Genomic DNA, 22041 nt, shown 5'->3' on the forward strand with positions numbered 1-22041 from the left:
TCGATTATTTGGTGGGGCTAATTTAATCACGAGTCCTTAAAAGGAGAGATCCTTCCCTGGCTGTGATCAAAGAGAGATGTGACTATGGGAAAAGGGCCAAAGAGATACAACATTGCTGATTTAAAAAAAAGAGAAAAGAAGGTCACTACCAAGAAATGGGAGTGACCTCTAGAAGTTAGAAAAAACAAGGATACATAACACATCTTCTTAATCCATTCATCTGTCAATGGACATTTAGGTTTTTTCCATTTCTTGGCTATTGTGAATAACGTTGCAATGAACATGGGGTGCATGTATTTTTTCAATGAAAGTTTTGTTTGGATATATGCCCAGAAGGGGGTTGCTGAGTCATATGGTAGTTCTATATATAGTAGTACTCAGCCATTAAAAAAAAGAACAAAATAATGCCATTTGCTGCAACATGGATGAGACTAGAGACTTTCATGCTAAGTAAATCAGAAAGAAAGAAAAATACTGTAGGATACCACTTATATCTGGAATCTAATATATGGCACAAATGAACCTAACTACATAGAAGAAATAAACTCATGGACATGGAGAAGAGACTTGTGGTTGCTAAGGGGAAGGGGAAGGGAGTGGGATGTACTGAGAGTTTGGGATTAGTAGATGCAAACTATAGCATCTGGAGTGAATAACAATGACATCCTGCTGTATAGTACAGGGAACTATATCTAATCACCTGTGATGGAACATGATGGAGGATAATGTGAGAAAAAGAATGTGTGTGTATATATATATATGTATGTATAACTGGGTCACTTTACTGTACAGAAGAAGTTGATAAAACATTGTAAATCAACTATAATAAAATATTTTTAAAAAAAATAAAAATGAGGAAAAACAAGGAGACAGAGTCTCGCCTAAGCCTTCATAAAGGAATGCAGCTCTGCGGACACCTTGATTTTAGCTCAATGAGACCCTTCTCAGTGTTATAGCCTACGGAATTGTGTAGTAATAAATTTGTGTTGTTGTAAACCATTCAGTTTATGGTAATTTGTTATGGCAGTAATAGAAATTAATACATTTAGAAACTTCCCAGCCTGGACATAGAGAAAAATGTTTAGCCATGACTTACTGGTTTTGCAATGCCACTGCTTCAAACAAGCATATCAATCAATAAATAAAACAAACAGAAGAGACTGATTCAGCATTAGAAATTACTAAGCTCTTATTAACTACCACAGCTGCCATAGCCAGGGCCAAAACCTTGGCAAACTCTCAACTTGGACAGTGACAAAATGAGAAATGGTTCTAAATTTTGAAAACTAAAAAAAAAAAAAACAAACAAAAAAAAAACACAGATGCAGTTAAGGGCTCATAAATTTTAAGTATGAGCTTCTTGCTATCCTTAATATAAATATTTGGCCCCACCTTAGAGATTTTGATTTAACTGGTATAATAGAAGACTTACTAGGGGACCCATATTTGCACAGTTAACATAATTTTAAAAAAGGTTTCTTGATGACTTTAATAAGCCAAAAAGACTACAAATAACAAATGTTGGCAAGGATATGGAGGGGAGGAATCCTTGTACACTGTGGGTGGGAATACAAATTGAAGAGCCACTATGGAAAACAGTATGGAAATTCCTCAAGAAACTAAAAAAAAAAAAAAAAAAAAAAATCCCATATGATCCAGCAATTCCACTCTTGGGTATACATCCAAAGAAAATGAAAATATAATTCAAAAAGATAGATGAACCTCAATGTCCATAGCAATATTATTTACCATAGAAGATATATAGAAGCAATGTAGGTGTTCATCAATAGATGAATGTATAAAGAGGATATAGCATAAATTTATAATGGAATACTACTCAGCCATAAAAAGAATGAAATTTTGCCATTTGCAACAACATGGATAGACCTGGAGTAAAATAAGTCAGACAGAGAAATACAAACAATACATGATATCACCTATATGTGGAATCTAAAATACAACAAACTAATGAATATGGCAAAAAAGAAGGAGACTCATAGAGAACAACCTACTGGTTACTAGTGGTGTGGAAGGGACAATACAGGGATGGGAAAGTGGGAGGTACAAACTATGGGGTCTAAGATAAGTTCAATGATGTATCGTACAACATAAAGAATAGAGCCATACAGTAGGAAAAAAATAATGTATTGGGGAAATAAAATAAACAAACAAACAAACAGAAATGGAAAAGGGAAGAAAGGTTTACTCATCTGTTCATGATAAAAAAAGAATACAGCCAATATTTTATAATAAATGTAAATGAAAAGTAACGTTCAACATTTGTATAAAAATTTTTTTAATTAAATAAAAAAAGAAAATAGTCTCATCAATTGTACTTAAATTAAAAAAGATAAGAGTACCCATGAGGATGTGGTTCAATCCCTGGCCTTGCTCAGTAGATTAAGGATCTGGCATTGCCATGAGTTGTGGTGTAAGCCAGGAGCTGCAGCTCTGATTTGATCCCAAGCCTGGGAACTCCTATATATTGTGGGTGCAGCAGTTAAAAAAAAAAAGACAAAAAATAGATAAATAAACGAAAAAGGAAAGAAATAGGCAGACCAAGACTTTGCTTGTAGTACAATATTATTTTCAGAACTTCATCTGTGTATAATAATTGCTGAGATTTGTCTAAGAAATTATAATGTCCAGATGGGACCCAAGGTCAGTTAATTTTTATTCTTTCAACCAAAAGATATTATCCCATCTGCTATGGACTGAATGTTTGTGTCTCCTCAAAATTCTTACATTTACACCCTAACCTACAATGCGATGGTATTTGGGGATAGGGATTTGGGGAGGTAATTAGGTCTTTACTGTGAAACCCTCATGATGGATTTGTGCCCTAATAAGAAAAGACCTTGCTTCCTCCCTCCATTCTGTGAGGAAACCAAGAAAAGGGCTCTCACCAGAACCTGACCATCTTGACATTTTGATCTCAGTTTCTAGCCTCCAGAATGATGGGAAATACATATTCGTTGTTTAAGCCATCCAGTTTATGGTAATTTGCTACAACATCTCAGACTAAGACTCTTTAAGGCCTTTGAAACATATATACATAAGGCAACTTCTACTTGCACTGTCCAAGAACCTATGACTATTTTGTTCTAGGGGTGTTTGTTGGGCTCAGCTGTACCTGTGCCCCACTCATCAGTACTTTCTGTGTGGACACCATAATTCCTAAGAAGATTGTTTGCTGTCTTGGACCAGAGGGCTTTGAAATCTTCGTTGTTGTACCTATAAAAATGTTTGTATTTATTCCATGAGATACAGGGTGTTGTACCACTCTTTACAGCAGGGAAATTGAGAATTCTAGCCTTGAGTTGAATAATTATGTTCCACAGTTTAATTAAACTGACTATTGCTCCATGGGAGGGTCATGGAATATAAGTCTATGGAAACCCTTTATTAGTTATCTGTTGCCACAATAATGCTGCAAACAAACCCACAAGGCTCAGTGACTTAAAACAACAGTATTACAGCTCATGAATCTAGGGGTCAACTGGGGCATTCTGTTTCTCTGGGCTGGATATGACTCATCTCAGCTGAGCTTGTTCATGTATCAGCAGTAAGCTGGTGGATTGGTGGGCTATTGGCTTATTCAGGATGACTTCAACAGAGAGGTTATCCTGTTTCTCCTCCACGTTATCCCTCATCTTCAGCAGGGCTAACTCTGGCTTGTACTTAGGCCGAGGAAGGACTCTAAGAAAGAGAATGTGAGTAGGTCAAAGCCTCTTGACCTAACTCGGAACTAATAAATTCTAAGGTCAATCCACATTTCTGAGGTCAGGAACAAAACTCCATCTCTTAATGGAAGGAGCTACAAAGTCATGTTTTAAAGAGCATGGATACAGGAAGGAGTGAAGAATTGTGAAGTCTTCCACAAACTCCAATTAATAGTACTAACTTTTTGGTTAAAGGCTGATGATACTCTTTAGGAGTGCATATTGGGTTTTGCGCCAAACTTAGAAAGGCAAAGAGAGGTTACTACCCTGGGACATAATGCGCTGAAGTTAAATTGAAATATATGTCAGTTTATAGATCATCCTAATCTAGATCAACTAATGGGCCAATTCTATACAGCTTTACATAATAAGTTAATTCAAAACAGAAAGTTCATAAAGTTTACAGCCGGAAGAGACGAATATATTATAAAAAATTAGTTCCAATCTGAAAATTATGAATGGCAGTCTTCAAACTACTGGGACAAGAGTATACATACTTGGAAATCTTGAAAATTTGTCAGATCAGACTAGCTGTCATTGTCTTACTTACTAGTTCTCAGTTGTTAGTAAGCATTACAGATCCCATCAAAATTTTCATTATGTCTTGTATAATAACCAAGTACAAGGATATACCAGCTTTAAAAAGCATTGTGACCATCTGTTCCTGGTTGGTACAAAGACTAAGGGGAGAAAGTAAAATTATGGCTATAAATACACTAGATTATGAAAAAGGCTGGTGAGGACATATGAACCCAGTAAATTCACACAGTTAATACACTGCTTGCCCCAGCAAATCTTAATATTCCCTTATTTCAAGACAATGGTAATATTTGTTTTCAAGGGACCCCCAAACTGTTGTGTTTTTGACCTATAATCATACACTTAGTAATCTGCAGTAAGGGAATAATCAAAAAATAGTAAGGACAACAACCACGAAAACTTTCTTTACACTATTTAGTGTTTTTTTGTTTGTTTGTTTTTAAATAAGAAAATTAGAAGCACCTAAACGTTCAACAGGATAAGATAGCTAAGTAATTATAGTATAGTCATGGAGCTACTGAAAATTGTGGTTATAAAGGCCATGCAGCAATATCAAAAAAGTAAAGTATGATCCTAAATGAAAATAAGATATAGAAATTATATGTATACTATAAGTATAATTATCTAAAACAAAATGAAAAGTGAATAGAATTTGATGCAGTGTTGATAGGAGTTGCATTTTGGAACTCCTATTTTCAAAGGCTTTAGAAATGTTCATATCTTTTGATTGAGTAATTCAACTGCTGGAAATGTAGCCTAAGAAAATTGTCTGAGATGCAAAAAAAAAAAAAAAAAAAAAAAAAAAATTAGGAAGAAGAATTTTTATTGCATCACTGTAGCTTTTTAAAAAATTTGTTAAGAACCAAAAATGAAATGGTTAAATAAATTATAGCTTATTTGTTTGCAAAATGTTAGCCATTAAAAAAGAATTTAAAGACAAAGAAAAAATCATAAATTTAAAAGAAAAGGCAGTATTCATTTTAAATATGTAAAATTACATTAATTTCATGATTTAAAACTACATAATGATAAAATATACCAAAAGTTTAAGCATATTTAGTAGAAACACATAAAAAATTTAACAGAAATTAACAGTATTCTATAAAAGTAAATTCTTAATGCTCTTTATTTATCTTGTGTTTTTCTATATTTTAAATTTGCAAATGATAAGCTTAGTAGTATATACTACTTTGATAATCACAAAGAGTATAAAAGACTACTCAGAAAAATAAATGAAAGAAAATATATATTTTGGCACTATGTAAGTGTGATTGTGTAAGGGTCATGTGCTTGTTTTTTCTAGTTTCCACATCCTGGAATGCAATTACTTTAAATCTGTAATTTTAAAAACTGTAGTTTTTAATAAAATGCCCCATATCATGCCTTATTTATTTTGTGATAATGCACGACATTGATAATAACACTTTGCACTTATGTAAGGATTTGCAGAATGCAAAGTATTTCACTTGTATTATTTCATTCAATTCTCACAACTGTGTGAGGTAGAAATTGTTACCACGTTACAGTTGCAGAAATTGAGACTCAAAGGTTAAGTGAGGTCCTCCAAGCCATGTGGCAGAGGCTTGACTGAGCCAGTGTTGGACTCAATAATTGAGCTTCAAAATGCTTTCTCAGCTTCCATTGAATCATTTTAGCATTTCTCATCAGGAATGATATAGCACTGTGCCATTGCCAATACTCCACAAATGTTGCAAGCAATTAAGACATTTACGGGAAGAGGGTGACATTGATTTGCTTTATACCTACCTTTCCCACTGTTCTCACAAGGATACATTTTTTTAGAAGTTAAACTTTGATATTTCAGTTAGTGCTTTTCCAACGAATCTCCAATTTCCTTGATATACTCACCTAACTAGGTAGAGATGTAGACTTCGCATGAAGTACTTTCCAATTAGCCATAGTGATTCCCAAACTATTCAGCCTGGGCTTGGGATCCTTAATGTTCAAATTGACAGTCTAGTGCATGTAAACCCTTTATTTAAAATAGTGACATCTGAAAGTATGCTCAATGAAGGTTTCTATGGAAACTAACTGCAATATCAAAACTTTCCAAAACATCAAAATGACCCAATTAGAAGAGGTAAAAATAAATGACAGAAAGAGTATCTCTCAACAGTATGGAAAGGTTACTGGTACTTCTTCACATTAATTTTCATAAGTATGTCTGCATATTTGTTATAAGACTGTGGAATTCATTTGATATTCAATTATATTAACTAGATAAGAATGATACATGAAGTGAAATTTTGCGTTGTTCTGCAATATTATTGAAGCCAATTTCATACAGAGATTAAAACTAAAAAGTTAGTTAACATGACTGTATAAACACAGAGATAACATAGATCACACTGCTAAAGATAAAATTCTAGGATTTTTGCAGCAAAAATGATTAATAACTTTTATGAATTAGTTCCAAGTAGAAAAGTTAAATAAACCTGCTGCTTTCTTAGAACTAAGAACAAAGGGAAATATTTGCTGAACTTGACTCCAGAATGAAATGCAAATAAAAACATTTTTATTAAATTCTGTAATCACGTGAGAAGTTTTAAAAATAGTTTTGAGAGTCAAGCATAATATAAGAATAATTCATGAATGTGCCAATTTTTATTCCATGCTATGAATGTTAACCAGTTTCAGATTTAACTTTGACATGTACTATGAAAAATGAAAACCTGAAGCATTATTGTACATGGCTACAGAGTTCTAACTTTGTTTCAAAAGTTCAAGTCTCAAGATTTTTTCCTGGAAATCCTTAAATATAGATATCCAAGTGTGTTTAAAAAATAGTATTCTGAACTCTTCTAATAAAACACAATATCAAAGTGACATATACAGTTATATCACTAATAAGCATCTTAAACTTAATTCATCTGTGTTCTAGCTTCTGATCCTTCTCTAACCTGCTTTTCCCCAAGTCTTCCTCATCAGAGTCAATGGTGACACCATATTTTCAGTTGCTCAGACCAGAGTCATTCTTCACAATTCTGTCAGCAAAACCCCTCATTCAAAATATCCTTAGAATTCAATCACCTCTCTGCATCTTGCTTGCCACAACCATGGTCAAATCCGCCTTACTCTCAACCTGCATTATTACAGTGACCTCACTGCTCTGCTTCTTTCTATCTTTCCCCGTCAATCAAAACTTAAAACTAGACATAGTTTCCAGTGCTCACAGCAGGATCTCATTGTTAATCCATTCCAAAGGCAATAGTCCACATCTATTAACCCCAAGCTCCCAATCCATCCCACTCCCTCTTCCTCTCCCTTGGCAACCACAAGTCTATTCTCCAAGTCCATGATTTTCTTTTCTGTGGAAAGGTTCATTTGTGCCATATATTAGATTACAGATATAAGTGATATCATATGGTATTTGTCTTTCTCTTTCTGACTTACTTCACTCAGTATGAGAGTGTCTAGTTCCATTCATGTTGCTGCAAATGGCATTATTTCATTCTTTTTTATGGCTGAGTAGTATTCCATTGTGTATATAGTCACTTATGATGGAGCATGATAATGTGAGAAAAAATAATGTATACATGTATGTGTAACTGGGTCACCATGCTATACAGTGGGAAATTGAAAGAACACTGTAAACCAGTTATAATAAAAAAAATAAAGTAAAAATCATTATATAAAATAAATAAAATAAAAATTAAAAAAGAAAACCTTTTAACAGAGAAAAAAAAAAAAAAACTTAAAACTGCAGCAAGAGTAATTCTTTCCAGAAAAAGTAAGACTGTGATCCTGTCTCTGCTGTGCTTGAAATTCCCATCTCACTCAGAACAAAGCCAAAGTTCTCACAAGGGACAGGTAAGTCCTGCACAACATTTTCCTGTGTTGTGCCTCTCTGACTTACCTCCTGCTAGTCTATGTGCTCACTGGTTCCAGGTAGCCTGAGCTCCTTACCATTCTCCCACTAAGCCAGGCATGCAGCTGCCTCTTTTTATTTGCTCTTTCCCCTGCTTGGAATGCCCTTCCCAAGTGGTTAACATGACTCACTTTCATATCTTTAATCCAATGTCACCTTCTCAGTGAGGCTTTCTCTTTTAATACAATCCTTCTACCCCAGCATTTCCTACCCTACCCCCATTCTTGACTTCCCTCAATGCTCTTATGATCACTTCATTGAGAATATATTTTGCCTAATTTATTTTTGTTTACTATTTATTTCCCTGCACTGAAATGTAAGGTTACTTATTGATAACAATTCTTTTCCTCTTTTGTTTTCTGCTGTTTTTCCATCTCCTAGAATAAAGTCTTACATATAGGACATGGTTAATAAATTCTGTTGAATGAATGAAGTATATTTAATTTAGAAAAATAATAGTCTAACTTTTCTTCAAATAAAGTAAAACTCATTGACTATAATATAAATTAATTGATCAATTTTTTTACTACGGAATGACTGAGATTCCAGAAATCAATGTTGTACAGGGTTCTATGAGGGTTGCTAGGGTTTTCAATCTTCTAAGATCTTAAAGTTTAAGAAAGGAAATAGGATTCTTTAGAAAACAACAAAAGTCAATCTATTACTAAAATCTAAGTCCAAAAGTAGCCCAGCATTGTAGTATTTAGGAGGTGTTTGTTCTATTTCCATTGCTGCCATTAACTAAATGAACCCAGGGAAATGTTGTGTTCATCCTCAATGTCTTTATTTTGCAAATAAGAAGAATGCACTAGGTGGCTTATTGGTTCATTAAAATTCTTAATTTATGTGGGTCTCTTATTTGAGAAAAAAGAGAAGTCAGTAGAGATATACATGTGAGATGGTTAGCTGTTCAAGATATCTTTTCTTCTCCTAGCACTCAGCCTCCCAAGAAACCATCCCAAGGAAATTCTAAAAACCTTGACTGATTAAAAATAGATTCACACCAAGAAATTTCTCAGTGAATTCTGCTGAATCTTATCATCAGACATATAGCACTGAATTTAAATATATTGGTTTTTTTGTTGCTGTTTCTGTCATTGCTTTAAGAAACAGGTGAGGTCTGCAAGGAAGAAGTTGCTTCCTGGGGGCTGGGGGCTATTTCATGCAGCTGTATCTGTCTCAGAGGGGTGCTGGGAGAGTAGCTGGGCCCCACGGAGGAGTCCCATAGGGCTGAGGGCAAGCACAGAACAGATTCTGTGGAAGAAACCAGCAAGGTGGGTGGGTGAAAAAATGTTTCCTGAAGGCCACTGCCTGACCTATGGGGACCATTGGAGAGTAGCTGGGCACCATGGAGGGTCCCAGAGGGCTGGGGGTGAAGGACTACACAATGACAATACAAACATATTGTACATGGTTGTTAATCCAAGTGAGGAAACCATGTAGGAAGAAGCTAGTGTGGAGTCCAGGGAGTCAGGGGACTGTCCTGTGTGATCTGGAGACCAAAACCTGGAGTTGGGCCATGAAAGTGAAGCTGGGGTCTCCCAGAGGGAGGCTGGAAAGGCCATAGGGAAAGTCCTTGATGAGAAGTCCCCCCTGGGCCTGAGAGGCTGGGAGTCAAGGTTGGGGGAACTATCAGGGGTAGAGCCAGACATGGACATGGACAAGATTGGGGGAACTATCAGGGGTAGAGCCAGACCTGTCTCCTGAGATGCAGTCATAGTGGAGAAACCTGCTCCCAGGACACTGTGCCCCCTCCTTTGACTACAGAGATGGGGAGCTGGGTTTTGTGACGCAGATGTGTGGTGTGTCTGTGTGTAGAGTGTCTGTGTGGAGAGGGAGTGTGTGTGCCAAAGGAACACAGAAATGAACAAAGCAGACAGACAGAGATTCACTTATCAAAGTGTTCTGTTCTTCTGTCCCAGGAATGGGCTTCCAGGTAGCAGGAAACTGTCAGAATCAGGCACAGGCAACTCAGACTAATGGGTCAGGATGCCACCCTCCTCTGAAGGGATGTGCCCCATATTGGTACTTTAAATAATTTTCTAACATCAAAATATGAATGTTATTAAAACTAGAAATAATTTTTATAATTATTCATATTCTTATCCTGCATTATAAAAACTCACCGTCTTTGATTGTTATTTACCTATATCATCTATATTATATGTTTTGATTTGCTCAAAGAGACCTCAAGTTTCTCTAGGTTGAGAGTCATGGATTATGCACCTTTCTGTCCCTTTTTGGGATGTAGTGTATGCAGTGTTTTATATATGCGTTCCATGTATGAATGGGTTGTAAACATTTCTGAAGAAAGTCTTCTCAGCCTAGTTATAGGAAATACATGTCACATCACTGTGCTACAATACAAATTTGGTCGTGGGTAGAGAGTCTAATGTCTGTCCATCCAGCTATGTTATCAACCCAGTATGGACCTTGAATCCACTGCAGAAGACCAAAGGTAATCTGGACTAGACTATTGAGAAACAAACAAACAAACAAACAAAAAACCCCAGCAATGTCTATACAATAATGAGAATACTCATAAAGTTACCACATTAAGAATACTTAACTGGTAGTTCCTGGTGGTGAGGAGAAGTGGGGACATCCTGTGGAGTGCATCAAGCCCTGAAAGATCTTTCACAACATGCTGCCCTTTTCCGGCATGCCTCTACTGAGTAGGTGTATGGGAGTATCTGTCCCACTGAGAACCATCTTTCCTGTCTACAGAGAGAGGTGTAGAGCCTCTTGTCACCTGTGCCCACATACACCCATGTTAGTGATATGCTCCGGGGTGACATTTTCTCATCTTCTGCTGACTTTTACATCAAAGCAAGTCATAAAGTAGAAAAAGAGATCAAACCAGTGCTGTTTACTTATGTCTGTTCCTAAGATCTAAGTATGCCTGCAATAAAATCTCTTCCTTCAGGCCTGAATACTAAATACCTGAGTTTCAGTTTGCTTTTCCTTTACTTATATTGTCATTTCTTCTAACTTGCTCCACGAGAGACTGAAGCAGTCTTTCCGGAATATAGAAATATGAATCCCTAGAGCAATATACCTGCCACTCTAGCTATTTTATATATTAAGATGGCAATTTAGTCTTTGTAACTCCAGCCTTGACACTGTCTATACTCATTCATCGAGCCGGAGGAGATGACCAAAATCTGAGCTGTGATTCTGTAAACGTGAGTTACCTGTGCAGATTCGTTTAAAGTTGGGATTTTCCAGAATGTGTCCTGGTAGGCGACACTGGAACCGATGTTGCCAGAACTCAGGGAACCAGGGATTCCTTGTATTAGTGTCCAGCCTCAGTTTCAGGAAATAATCATCAAATGACCTGACCTCTGGAGACTGCAGCTTTATCGTGATTCCCCCGTTGGCTTCCACCTCATAACCTTCAATGACTTCATCTCTGTCTGCCCATCCATCACTAAAAAAAATGCAGGGATCGGGGTGGGGAGAGAGAAAAACAAAAGTCTCACAAATAGAGCTCTGAGTTATGCATGAATGAAGCAATTCAGAAAGACTGAAAGTCTATTTTAAGCCAGCATTGCCATCCATCAATGACTTTTTATTTTTGTGGAGAGTAGAAAACTGTAGAATCATAATGTCTTGTTTTTTTTCACAGGAGTGAAGTGATGATGAAGATGATGACAGCAACAATGACAAGAGCTAACATTTATTGAACATTTACTAGTCACGAGATTCTGTGCCACTGACTTTTCCTGAGTCAGATGTTTAGCAACTGGCTGAAGTTCTGGTGGATCCCAGATCCAGATCCAGGCAGTCTGGTTCCCAAGCCCAGGGCTCTTTACAACTAGACCACAAAACCTATCGGTTACTTTCTTAACAGAGGAAAATAAAACCCAGGTTTTATTTGAGGGGGAAAAAAAGGTACTCCAGGCCTTCTCCATAAGAGTTAGGCGACGTTTCAAAGTTGCAATCAAGACCATTACATGAGTGCATTATTTGGGGTAGGACATTGATTTAGCTCAGAAAGAGGATAACCACAAATTTTGTTCCTGGACATTGCTCAAATTTATATATCTTAGAAGTGACCTGATTTTTTTTCTAATGTTATTTCAAAATAGCAGCATGAAAACAGTCTCATTCCTCCAAATAAAAATAATCCTTCTCACTAAATGGCAGTTTACTGACATTTCATTTGTAGGTTCACATTTTAAAGCTTGGTCATTTTCTAGAACATTCACATATACTGTGAGTAATGTAAATCCAGTTTAATTGAAGTATAGGTATGAGCCAGGCCAAACCTCATGTGCGTGGCTGTGATCCCTTCCCAAGAAGGTGGTCAAAGACAAACTACACCAGACGGAGTTAAACAGTCAAAGACTATATCCATTTCAATAGACCAAAAATACTGAACTCAATTCTGCTGAAATAAAAGGTGAGAGGGTTTTTTAGTGCTAGGATGAGCTAGTGAGGAAGTGTAGAGGATATTGGGGAGAGCTTGGTCAATGTGATTAAAACATCTGTGTTTGATAATTGTCACTTATCTAAACTAGGCTCCCACCTTCCCACATAAACTTGGAGACAGGTCTGCTATTATTCTTAATAATTACATTTCAAAGGCATGGCTCCCAGGTCCCTGAGGGGGAAAAAAAATTCTCTGTAGTAAAACTAGCAAGATACTGGGAGAAAATTTACATTTCAAAGGGGCATAGAAAGAATTGACACAGGCAAGTTTTTGAAAGTAAATGTTCTAAGAAAAAGGAATTCAAGGGGCCTAAAGTCAGGAAGAGATTTGTCTCAAATCTCATCAAGATTTGGAGACCATTAAGTGTGTCTTGGTCAAGCAATGGATTTATTCCTCTACCCACAGAGTGGTGCCCTGCAGTTTCTGGAACATAACCATTCAGTCTCTGCCAGAGAAAGTGTTTTATCACTTGCTCCTCACGGAGCAGGGAGCTGGGCCAAGTGCCTAGAACTGGCCATAGCTCACTCTTCTCCTTGTTACCTGGGATCAACTGAGATAAATATATCCTCCACTTAGCTGAGCTAATTGGCATAATTTCATTCCAGAATCTTCCCAGTGAATCAAACACGAGCAGCATTTTCAAAAGATCTCAAGGGTTGCAGAAGTTGACTTAACATGATCCAGAATTCCTTTAGGAATTTCAAAGTATGCTGTATCTAAGCAGCCAGACCAGAGAACATCTGTATATTTCTAAATCCACTAAAATATAAATTCTAATGTTTTTCATGGATCTTTCTTTTCTCTATTTCCTTCCTTCCTTTCTTCCACATCTATGTGCCAGATGCTCTGCTCTGCTCAAGATCCAATTGAGAATAAAACATGTTATTTTTTTCCCCCTAGTGTTACAGACTTGTGGGAAAACAGACATTAAACAAGAATTACAAACACTATGGAAGTAGAGATGGAGGATGAACCAGTACTATGGAAGGAAGGGATTTAAGGATCTACCTAGGTCTGAAGTATATGCATGCATATGAGTGTGGGAAAAGAGAGGCTTGATTAGAGATTGCTTTCCTAGGAAAGTGACACCAGAGAGTTCCCTAGTGGTTCAACAGGTTAAGGATCTGTCATTGTCACTGCTGTGGCTTGGATTACTGCTATGGCTCGGTTTGATCTGAAAGTGATGTCTGAGCTGAGACCCAAAGGATGAGTAGGAGTAGTCAAGACAGAGAGAGGGAGGGATTAGCAAGAAAGTTCCTGATAGATTATCTAACATACAGAAAGGAGCAAGGCTCCTTCAAAGAATTTAGAGGATACATTCAGCTGGAATATAGAAGTATAGAAGGAAGTGGTGGTGCAGGCCTAACCGCATGCTGGGAACTGTTAACCTAAGGACCACAGCAAGTCCTTAGTGTTATTTAAGGCTATTACTTAATGAGACCATCCAACTCTGCCCTCTGGTGGTAAATGACCTCAGTATTTTTGAGGGACAAGTCCTTTTCTATTCACAATCACCAAACATGGCGGCCAAATTGATTAACAACAAAATAAAACACTTATTTATCTTTCTACATCCCAGTCTACTGAGAAAGGTTTGGGCTAGTTTAATTACTTATATTTATTCACATTTATATCATAACTGCATCTACAGCAGCTTGAAGACACAAACTATAGTTCATGTCATGCTCAAAAAGAGGGTAAAAATAAAACCAGATAGGCTTTCAAGAAATTCTGCCTATGAGTACATATTTAAAATAAAAACGACATAACGAATGGTTAACGAATCCCGACTAGGAACCATGAAATTGCTGGTTCAATCCCTGGCCTTGCTCAGTGGGTTAAGGATCCGACATTGCCGTGAGCTGTGGTGTAGGTCGCAGATGCGGCTCAGATTACACGTTGCTGTGGCTCTGGTGTCGGCTGGCAGCTACAGCTCCAATTCGACCCCTAGCCTGGGAACCTCCATATGCACGAGAACGACCCAATAAATTGCAAAAAGACAAAAAAAAAAAAAAACCAAAATGACATAACTTAAAATAATTACTTTTTGACATAATGTCTAGGCTTGAAGTGTGTTTCACCCCAAGGTTTATTATATGAGACTTTTGTATGCATAGTATATTCTGAAGAAAAAAACCCACAATTTTTTAAAGTGTGTGAAACTAGCCCTTCAATAATGTTTAGTTCCATTTCTTTTCTTAAAAAAATTACTCTCAAGTTTATAAAAGCAAATATCATTTGTCAGTGCTAGGAGCAGAGAAAGCGTGATCTTCGGCCCTTTTGCACACCAACAGAGAGGAACACCTCATAGGAGTGAACCTTTGTCTATGAATACAGACAACTTGAAGCCATGTGGTTTAGTGGGGTAGAGCCCTAAATTCCCATTGCCATTTGTCAAATCCTTTCCTCCATCACTGTAGATGATCCTCTTCTAGAAATAAGAGTAGGTATTGAATCTAAGAGGTCATAAAATCAAGGAGAACCAAGATGAGACAGAGGAGATATTCCACTAGGATTACTTGGTGAATATCTTTTGAAATGTTAATTTCAAAGTTTTGTTTGAGATCTTAAATCTATCACAGTGAAGTGGAAAGGAATGCTAACACATAAAAAGTCACTGAAATACATCCATAAAGCAACTCCTGGTTTGTACATAACTTAATCTTTTCATCTATATGTTACTTAAATATATATGCAGAGAATTTTAGAAGATTTTCACTATTTAATTGTAGTATTGGGATTTTTTGAATGGGGATATTGTTTTGGTGAATTCCTGTGAAGTACACTTGAAAACAGAGAGTCAGCAGCTCTCTGATACTTGGTATAGATTTTTGTTGTTGTTGATGGTGGGGTGGTAACGGTGGAGGTGGAGGTGGTGGTAACAGTGGTGGTGGTGTAGACTGAGCTTGACCAGAGGTGACCTGCAGGCATCTGCTCAGCTCAAGTGTCTAGAGTGAATGCTGCTGTGCAGGGCACTGACTAGCCTCAGGCAGCGCTGGACCATTTCTTACGAGGCATGTTCACAGCCTCTAGCAGCTTCTGCTGCTCCATCTGTTTCCCAAGTTTGAGTTCTATCTGGGGTTCTGGAAATGAAACTGCATAATGTGAGTGAACAGGGTGAACATTTACCAGGAAACTACATGTCTTAAGTATTCCTCACAAATATACAAGACTCCTTATTTCCTATCACCCCCAACATTTTTATACAGCAATTCTTTTGCAAGGTTGTTCTCTTCCTGCAAAAACATTGTTCTAGACCTCCAAAATTTCACAATCCAACTTACAATAATAGGATTTCTTCTATTCAATACATTCTGATATTAACAACAGGGGAATATTATTTTTAATTCTACCAGTTATAACTTGACAGGAGCCACAGGAGTGTTACGTGTGCATTTATATCAGTAGGATTTAATAAACAAATTGATAGTAAAAAACAGAAATGCAATAGTATTCATTTTAGAAATTGTACAAAAACATTTTAGAAAATCCTATTTCCATTCAATTAAAATAATTACAGTCTAGAGAGTAAAGCAATTTGATTTTTGTAATGAATTCAAGTAATTGTGTATGCCCGATAATAAAGCTTTCATTCTTTAAAAATAATCCAAAGATTACCATAAAACTGGGAAAGAAGAAAAGCATAATACAAACAATATTTTAAAAAACACATGTAAATAAGCCCAACATCCTCTAAATTACAATGCAATACAAGGTTGAAAAAATGTATGCTAATGTAATTTAAGTCAAGGATGTCAATTATAGGAAATTTTATGGAGGTAATGGCAGATTTTTCAATAATAATTGAGAATAGCTTTATTCATTCAAAATTTATTAACTGATAATTTTGTATGAGTTAAGTGTTTTGCTTACTGGTGTGGATGCATTGCTCAAGGGTAGAGACAAGGCCCCTACTATCAAAACATTTACAGCAATGAATTGATCACTGAATACACAGTAGCCATAGAGTTGCAATCACTGAAAGAAGACAGGCTACAGAAGCACAGAGAAGGGGCAAGGTGGTCAGGCCAAGGGAGACTTTTTTCCCTAGGGGAACTAGGATCTGGGACGAGACTTAAAAGATGAGTTGAAGCTACATAGGTAAAAAGGGAAGTGGAAGAGGGACCAGCTAAAGAGGGGACAAAGCTTTCAAACAACAGCAAGGCATTCAGTTTACTTAGCATACTAGGTAAGGAAAGATAGGACAAGCAGGGGTGAGATCTAGAAGAACTGTAATATACTTGTTAAAGATTTTGGATTTCCCTTTCATGGTGATGAGAAACAACTCAGATTTTAGGCAGGAATACGATGCAATTAGAGTTGTTTTTAGAAAGGTAGTTCTAAAAATTACCTAGAGTGTAGGTATTTGTGAAGATTCTTTGCTTCTTGAATTATCAGGCAAAAACTACAGAAACAAACACAGAGATATGCACAAACATATGCAAACACACATTGCACACACATATGCACATATGCAGGTTAACTACATTGTGTTATAAAGGCATAGTGGCAGTGTTGAACCAGGAATGAGGGCAGTGGTCACAATTAGTTTATATTTAATTTTAAAATTGGTTATTGACAATCCACCATGGATATAGAACCAACACAAATGTAAGTCTCTTTATATAATTATCTAGGACAGGGACTTAGAGGTCACTCAGCCTCCTGAAAAGCAGAAGATAGGATGAAGGGATAGCTGTACCTTTTATTGTCCTGTACTGCTGGAATTAGAATTCAAACAAAAGCCTTATTTCTAAAGCTATGTTGTTTCAGTATAAAGTGGAGGTGGAGGAGAGAATGGGAAGGTATCAAAAGACAAAAGAGGAAGAACGGAGAATTAATTTTCAAGGAGCTCAAGTTCCATGTGAAGGAAATTAGGGTCAGATTAGGTATTTTTATTTTCCCATCTGCTCCTCACCTCTAAACCCAAACCCACATGGAGGCTTGTAACTATCCCCTCTCTGAGCAGAGATTTAAGGCAAAGATGTCTACTGATAAACACTGCACACAGCCATGCAAATGTGGAGGTTATTTCCTAAATTTTCTATAGGGTATTTCTCATGTATCAATGACAATTTCAAGCCAGTGTGAAAGGAAGTTGGGTTAATGGAGAATTACTATTGGACAAGTAGGTCTTTTTTTCGTCCTTCAAATTCTAGTACCAAGGTAGTACCCCATTTTGTCTATTATCCAAAAGACAATAAGAAATTAGAATGGATTAGTTAAGCTTTCTCTATTTTTCTATCTAAAAAGGAGGATGAAAACACTATCAACCACTTAAGAGTTGGTTGTGAGTTAAACTAGATGATCCATGCAAAACACCTATCACAGTATGTAAGACATGATGAAGCCTTACTAGACATAACTTACTGACATAACAGTTCTTTACCATCAATCTCTTCAGGATCCAACCAATGTACTGAGCTCTGTTGACATGTGGGAAAGACTTCTCTGCAAAAGTGCTGCTCACAGTGTGGGCCGAAGGTTGGTGTCAGCTCATGAACTATTTTTTACAAACTGATGAGTAGGTCAGTACAGAGACTGAGAGTAAGAATTTAGGAAAACCTATAGCAGTTTGAAATCGTTGCAGAATTTAAGGACATGATCAGTGGACTCATGTCACCAAATAGGGTTTAAGCACTTTGTTTTCCAATTCAAATGCTGAATTGCCTCTGACTCAAGCCATGTGCTCACCATATGCAGTGACTTTTCAAAGTTACTTTGCCCAATATAACCCCAAATCATATAAATATCTGTGAATATATAAACACTTGCTTTAGTCAATTTGTTTTTACAACCTCATTAAATTTTAATCAAGTCTGTTTCATTATTTATCATATAAGATTACTTTCTACATCGAGGAAACAGAATTTTCATAATTTACTTTAATTATTTGGGACCACACAAGCTTTAACAGACTTTTTTTTTTTTAACAAGAAAATATACACAATTTGCTGAATGTGGCAACAGTATTGAAATGCAAACAATGGAAATGATTCCATGGAAATGAGGGCAAAGAGAATTCCAATGAAATTTACCTGAAAATATGTTGGCTTATACATTGAATTTAGTTTTTAATCCCTAACTGATGGTGAAGTGCTGGAACCATAGCATACTATTTGTGGGGCCACGTTAGCCAATGAACTTGTGAAATCATCAAAATTTATTAATCATTTGTATCAGCTCCCCCATCCTTTTCCATGGTCGCTTTCCTCTTTTTTCAATTACCCACACACAGTCAACTGTTGTCTGCAATTATTAAATGAAAAACTCCAGAAGTTTTTGGAGTTTTTGTAAGTTTTCAATTGCACGTTGTTTTAACTAACGTGATAAAATCTCTTAAGGTCCTGCTTCACCGAACTCAAAAACATGAATCACCCTCTTTCCAGGATATCCCACCTAGTAGTCAGGAGTCATCTCACCTCAGTTATCAGACTGACTGTGGAAGTAGTACTTGTGTTCAAGTAACCCTAATTTTACTTAGTAATGACCTCAAAGTACAAGAGTGGTGATGTTGGCAATTCAAATACACCAAAAGAAGCTCTAAAGTGTTTCCTTTAAGTGAAATGTTGAAAGTTTGCAACTTAACATGGAAAGAAAAAAGTGCATGCTGAAGTTGCTAAGATCTACAGTAAGAACAAATCTATCCATAAAATTGTGAAGAAGGAAAAAGAAATTTGTGCTAGCTTTGAGATAGCACCTCAAATTGCAAAAGTTACAACCGCAGTGCATAAATGCTTAGTTAAGATGGAAGAGGTCTTAAATTGGACCAGATATTTTGAAAGAGAGACCACATTCACATAACTTTTATTACAATATGTTGTTTTAATTGTTATTATTTGTTGCTGTTAATCTTTTATTGTGCCTAATTCATAAATTTAACTTTATGTACATACATATGTATGCATAGAAAAAAAAAAAACAACAGTGCATACAGGATTCAGTACTATCCACATTTTTAGGCATCCACTGGGGGTCTTGGAGTGTATGACCCATGGATGAGGGAACTACTGTATATGCAAAACATACATGATTAAAATTTAGAACCAAAATCATTATTTGAAAGAAAAAGCATTGAATTAAAAAGCTGGTAAAAGCCTATGTTCGATACTTTAATATAAACATTAGTGTTTTGTGGGTTTTATATGACGTAGTATTTGTGATTGCCAAGGCTAAAATATATATACAATTGACAAGACATTAGTGAATGAAGACATTAGGGATAGCTGCTTTGAAATATTCAGTGACTCTGGTAAAGAAAGTAGCTCAAGTACTACTTTCTGATGCCATCATAGCGCAATGATTTCTGAGACTGCCTAATGATATGGAAAACCAACTCACTGAATAAATAAAGCTGGTGAAGTATTCTTTCACTGTAACTTGATGAATGTGCAGATAACTGCTTTTTGTGGCAGTTCTGGTATATGTGAAGTTTGGAAATGATAAAGATTTGAAGAAAGAAATATCTGCTCTGATTTAAATTCTCTTTTAGCTTTATGGCTGAGAAACACATCTAGCTTTAAATTTTATAAAATGATGAAAGAAGAGTGTTCGAACTACAAAATAAAATAAAATCTTAGTGTTTCTTTAGGATAAGAAATAAGGCTGGTCCCAAGATTTAAACATATTAATAGGAAAGCCTGACTTGCTCTATTACCTGGTACTTTCGATATATTTAATAATCTTTATATTTTTTTATGAAAGAAAATGGTTCATTTATTTCTCCAAAAGGGAGCTAAAAATCAAAGAGCAAACTTAAAAGTTAGAAATTTTAAAGAACAAGTTTTTTAATATCTTTCTATATCAGGTTTAATTTTAAAATAATTGTCAATGAGTAGGAAATTATCTTGATATTATCATCTGCAAAGTGCTATCAACAAACACTATGAATTTGATTGCTTAGTCTCCTTGGGCTGCCTAACAAAATACTTTAGACTGGTAGCTTAAACAATGGAAATTTATTTTTTTACAGTTATGGAGACCAGAAATTCAAGTTCAAGGTTCCAACTGATTTGAGTTTTGCTGAGAGAGTCTTCCTGGCTTTTCTACTATATCCTTACATGGTCTTTCTTCAGTGCATACTGACAGATAGTGGGAAAAGAAAAAGCTCTCTGGTGGTTTTTCTTACAAGGCCACTAATCCTACTGAATCACAATCTCACTCTTATGACCTTATTCAACCTCAATTAAACCTTTAATCCCTATCTGCAAATACAGTCATATCAGAGGTCACAGCTTCAACAGATGAATTTGGGAACACTCAATTTAGTCCATAGCAGACAGAGTAATACTAAAGTTATCACTCATCTAAAAATCCTCATACAGGAAATTAATGAATACAGAATACACTTATTTCATCAAAAGATAATTTAAATTGAACCACAATGTTATGGAATAAATTATTGGAACTGGCTACTGATAAAAGACTGAAGATGACTTTTGAAAATATGGTGTCACTTGCATTACTTGGTGACAAAAATTTAAGTTCCTGTCGTGGCTCAGCGGTTAATGAAGCCCACTAGTACCCATGAGGATGCAGGTTTCATCCTTGACCTTGCTCAGTGGGTTAAGGATCCGGCATTGCCGTGAACTGTGATGTAGGTTTCTGTGACTGTGGCATAGGCCGGCAGCTACAGCTCCGACTCAACCCCTTGTTTGGGAACCTCCATTTGCCACAGGTGCGCCCTAAAAAGACAAAAAAGACCAAAAAATTGAAAATAAATACCCCCAAACTTGCTGAAATTGCTATAGAAATCTCTTCTATCATTTCCTTCAGTAGACTTCTGTAAGGCTGTTTATTCCATTAGGAATGACCGTATTCCACTATGAAAACAAAATAAACAGTTTATACATGCATAATTCTATGTAAATACCCTTGGTAATCCAATCAAGATTAGATAATTTAATAAGCTCACTTATCACATTAAATTTTATCAGTATTGATATGCATGGTGTTTGTTCAAAGTGTACATATTGGCATTTAACACAGGGAACACTATTTCGCTTACAACTTTTTTCTTTATAACTATAGAACATATAAAAGTTAAAAGTATAACAGTAATTTTATCTACTAATCACCTAGTAACACACTTTCAAGTGAATAATGGATATAATTTTTGTAATTCTGTCTTTTATCCTTTCTTTTGTTTATTTTTATTATATTTACACAAATAAGATTTTATGCCTATTTAAATCTAGTAATACAACTTTAGGCTTGTATTCTTACATGTCTTCCTTTATGCTGTATCTCATTTCTTCGTTATTTAATCTTTATTGTCTTTTGTCAAAGTACAACAGCACTAGACTAGAAATTTTGAAGGAATAGGAAGATCTGTTTTAGAAGATCTCTTTATCTTTCATGCCTTAGAAATGAAGGTAAAGACTATGCTATTACAACAGTTCAAAGAAGGATACTTCAGAAACTCCATCTCGATGCTTATGATAAATGAAGCCATG

The 22041-nt window shown here is 36.0% G+C and overlaps 1 protein-coding gene across 3 annotated transcripts in view; it reads right to left on the reverse strand.

The window, feature by feature from the left end:
• GRM1 (glutamate metabotropic receptor 1) overlaps positions 1–22041 on the reverse strand; it is a 389633-nt gene that overhangs the window by 112101 nt on the left and 255491 nt on the right. For all 3 annotated transcript variants that reach the window (XM_005659163.3, XM_021087033.1, XM_021087041.1), the window contains exon 4: positions 11346–11581. In XM_005659163.3, the coding sequence (XP_005659220.1) occupies positions 11346–11581 (236 nt within the window). The remainder of the gene's footprint in view (positions 1–11345; positions 11582–22041) is intronic.

This window comes from Sus scrofa, chromosome 1 (genome assembly GCF_000003025.6).
Source record: "Sus scrofa isolate TJ Tabasco breed Duroc chromosome 1, Sscrofa11.1, whole genome shotgun sequence".
Taxonomy (NCBI): Eukaryota; Metazoa; Chordata; class Mammalia; order Artiodactyla; family Suidae; genus Sus; species Sus scrofa.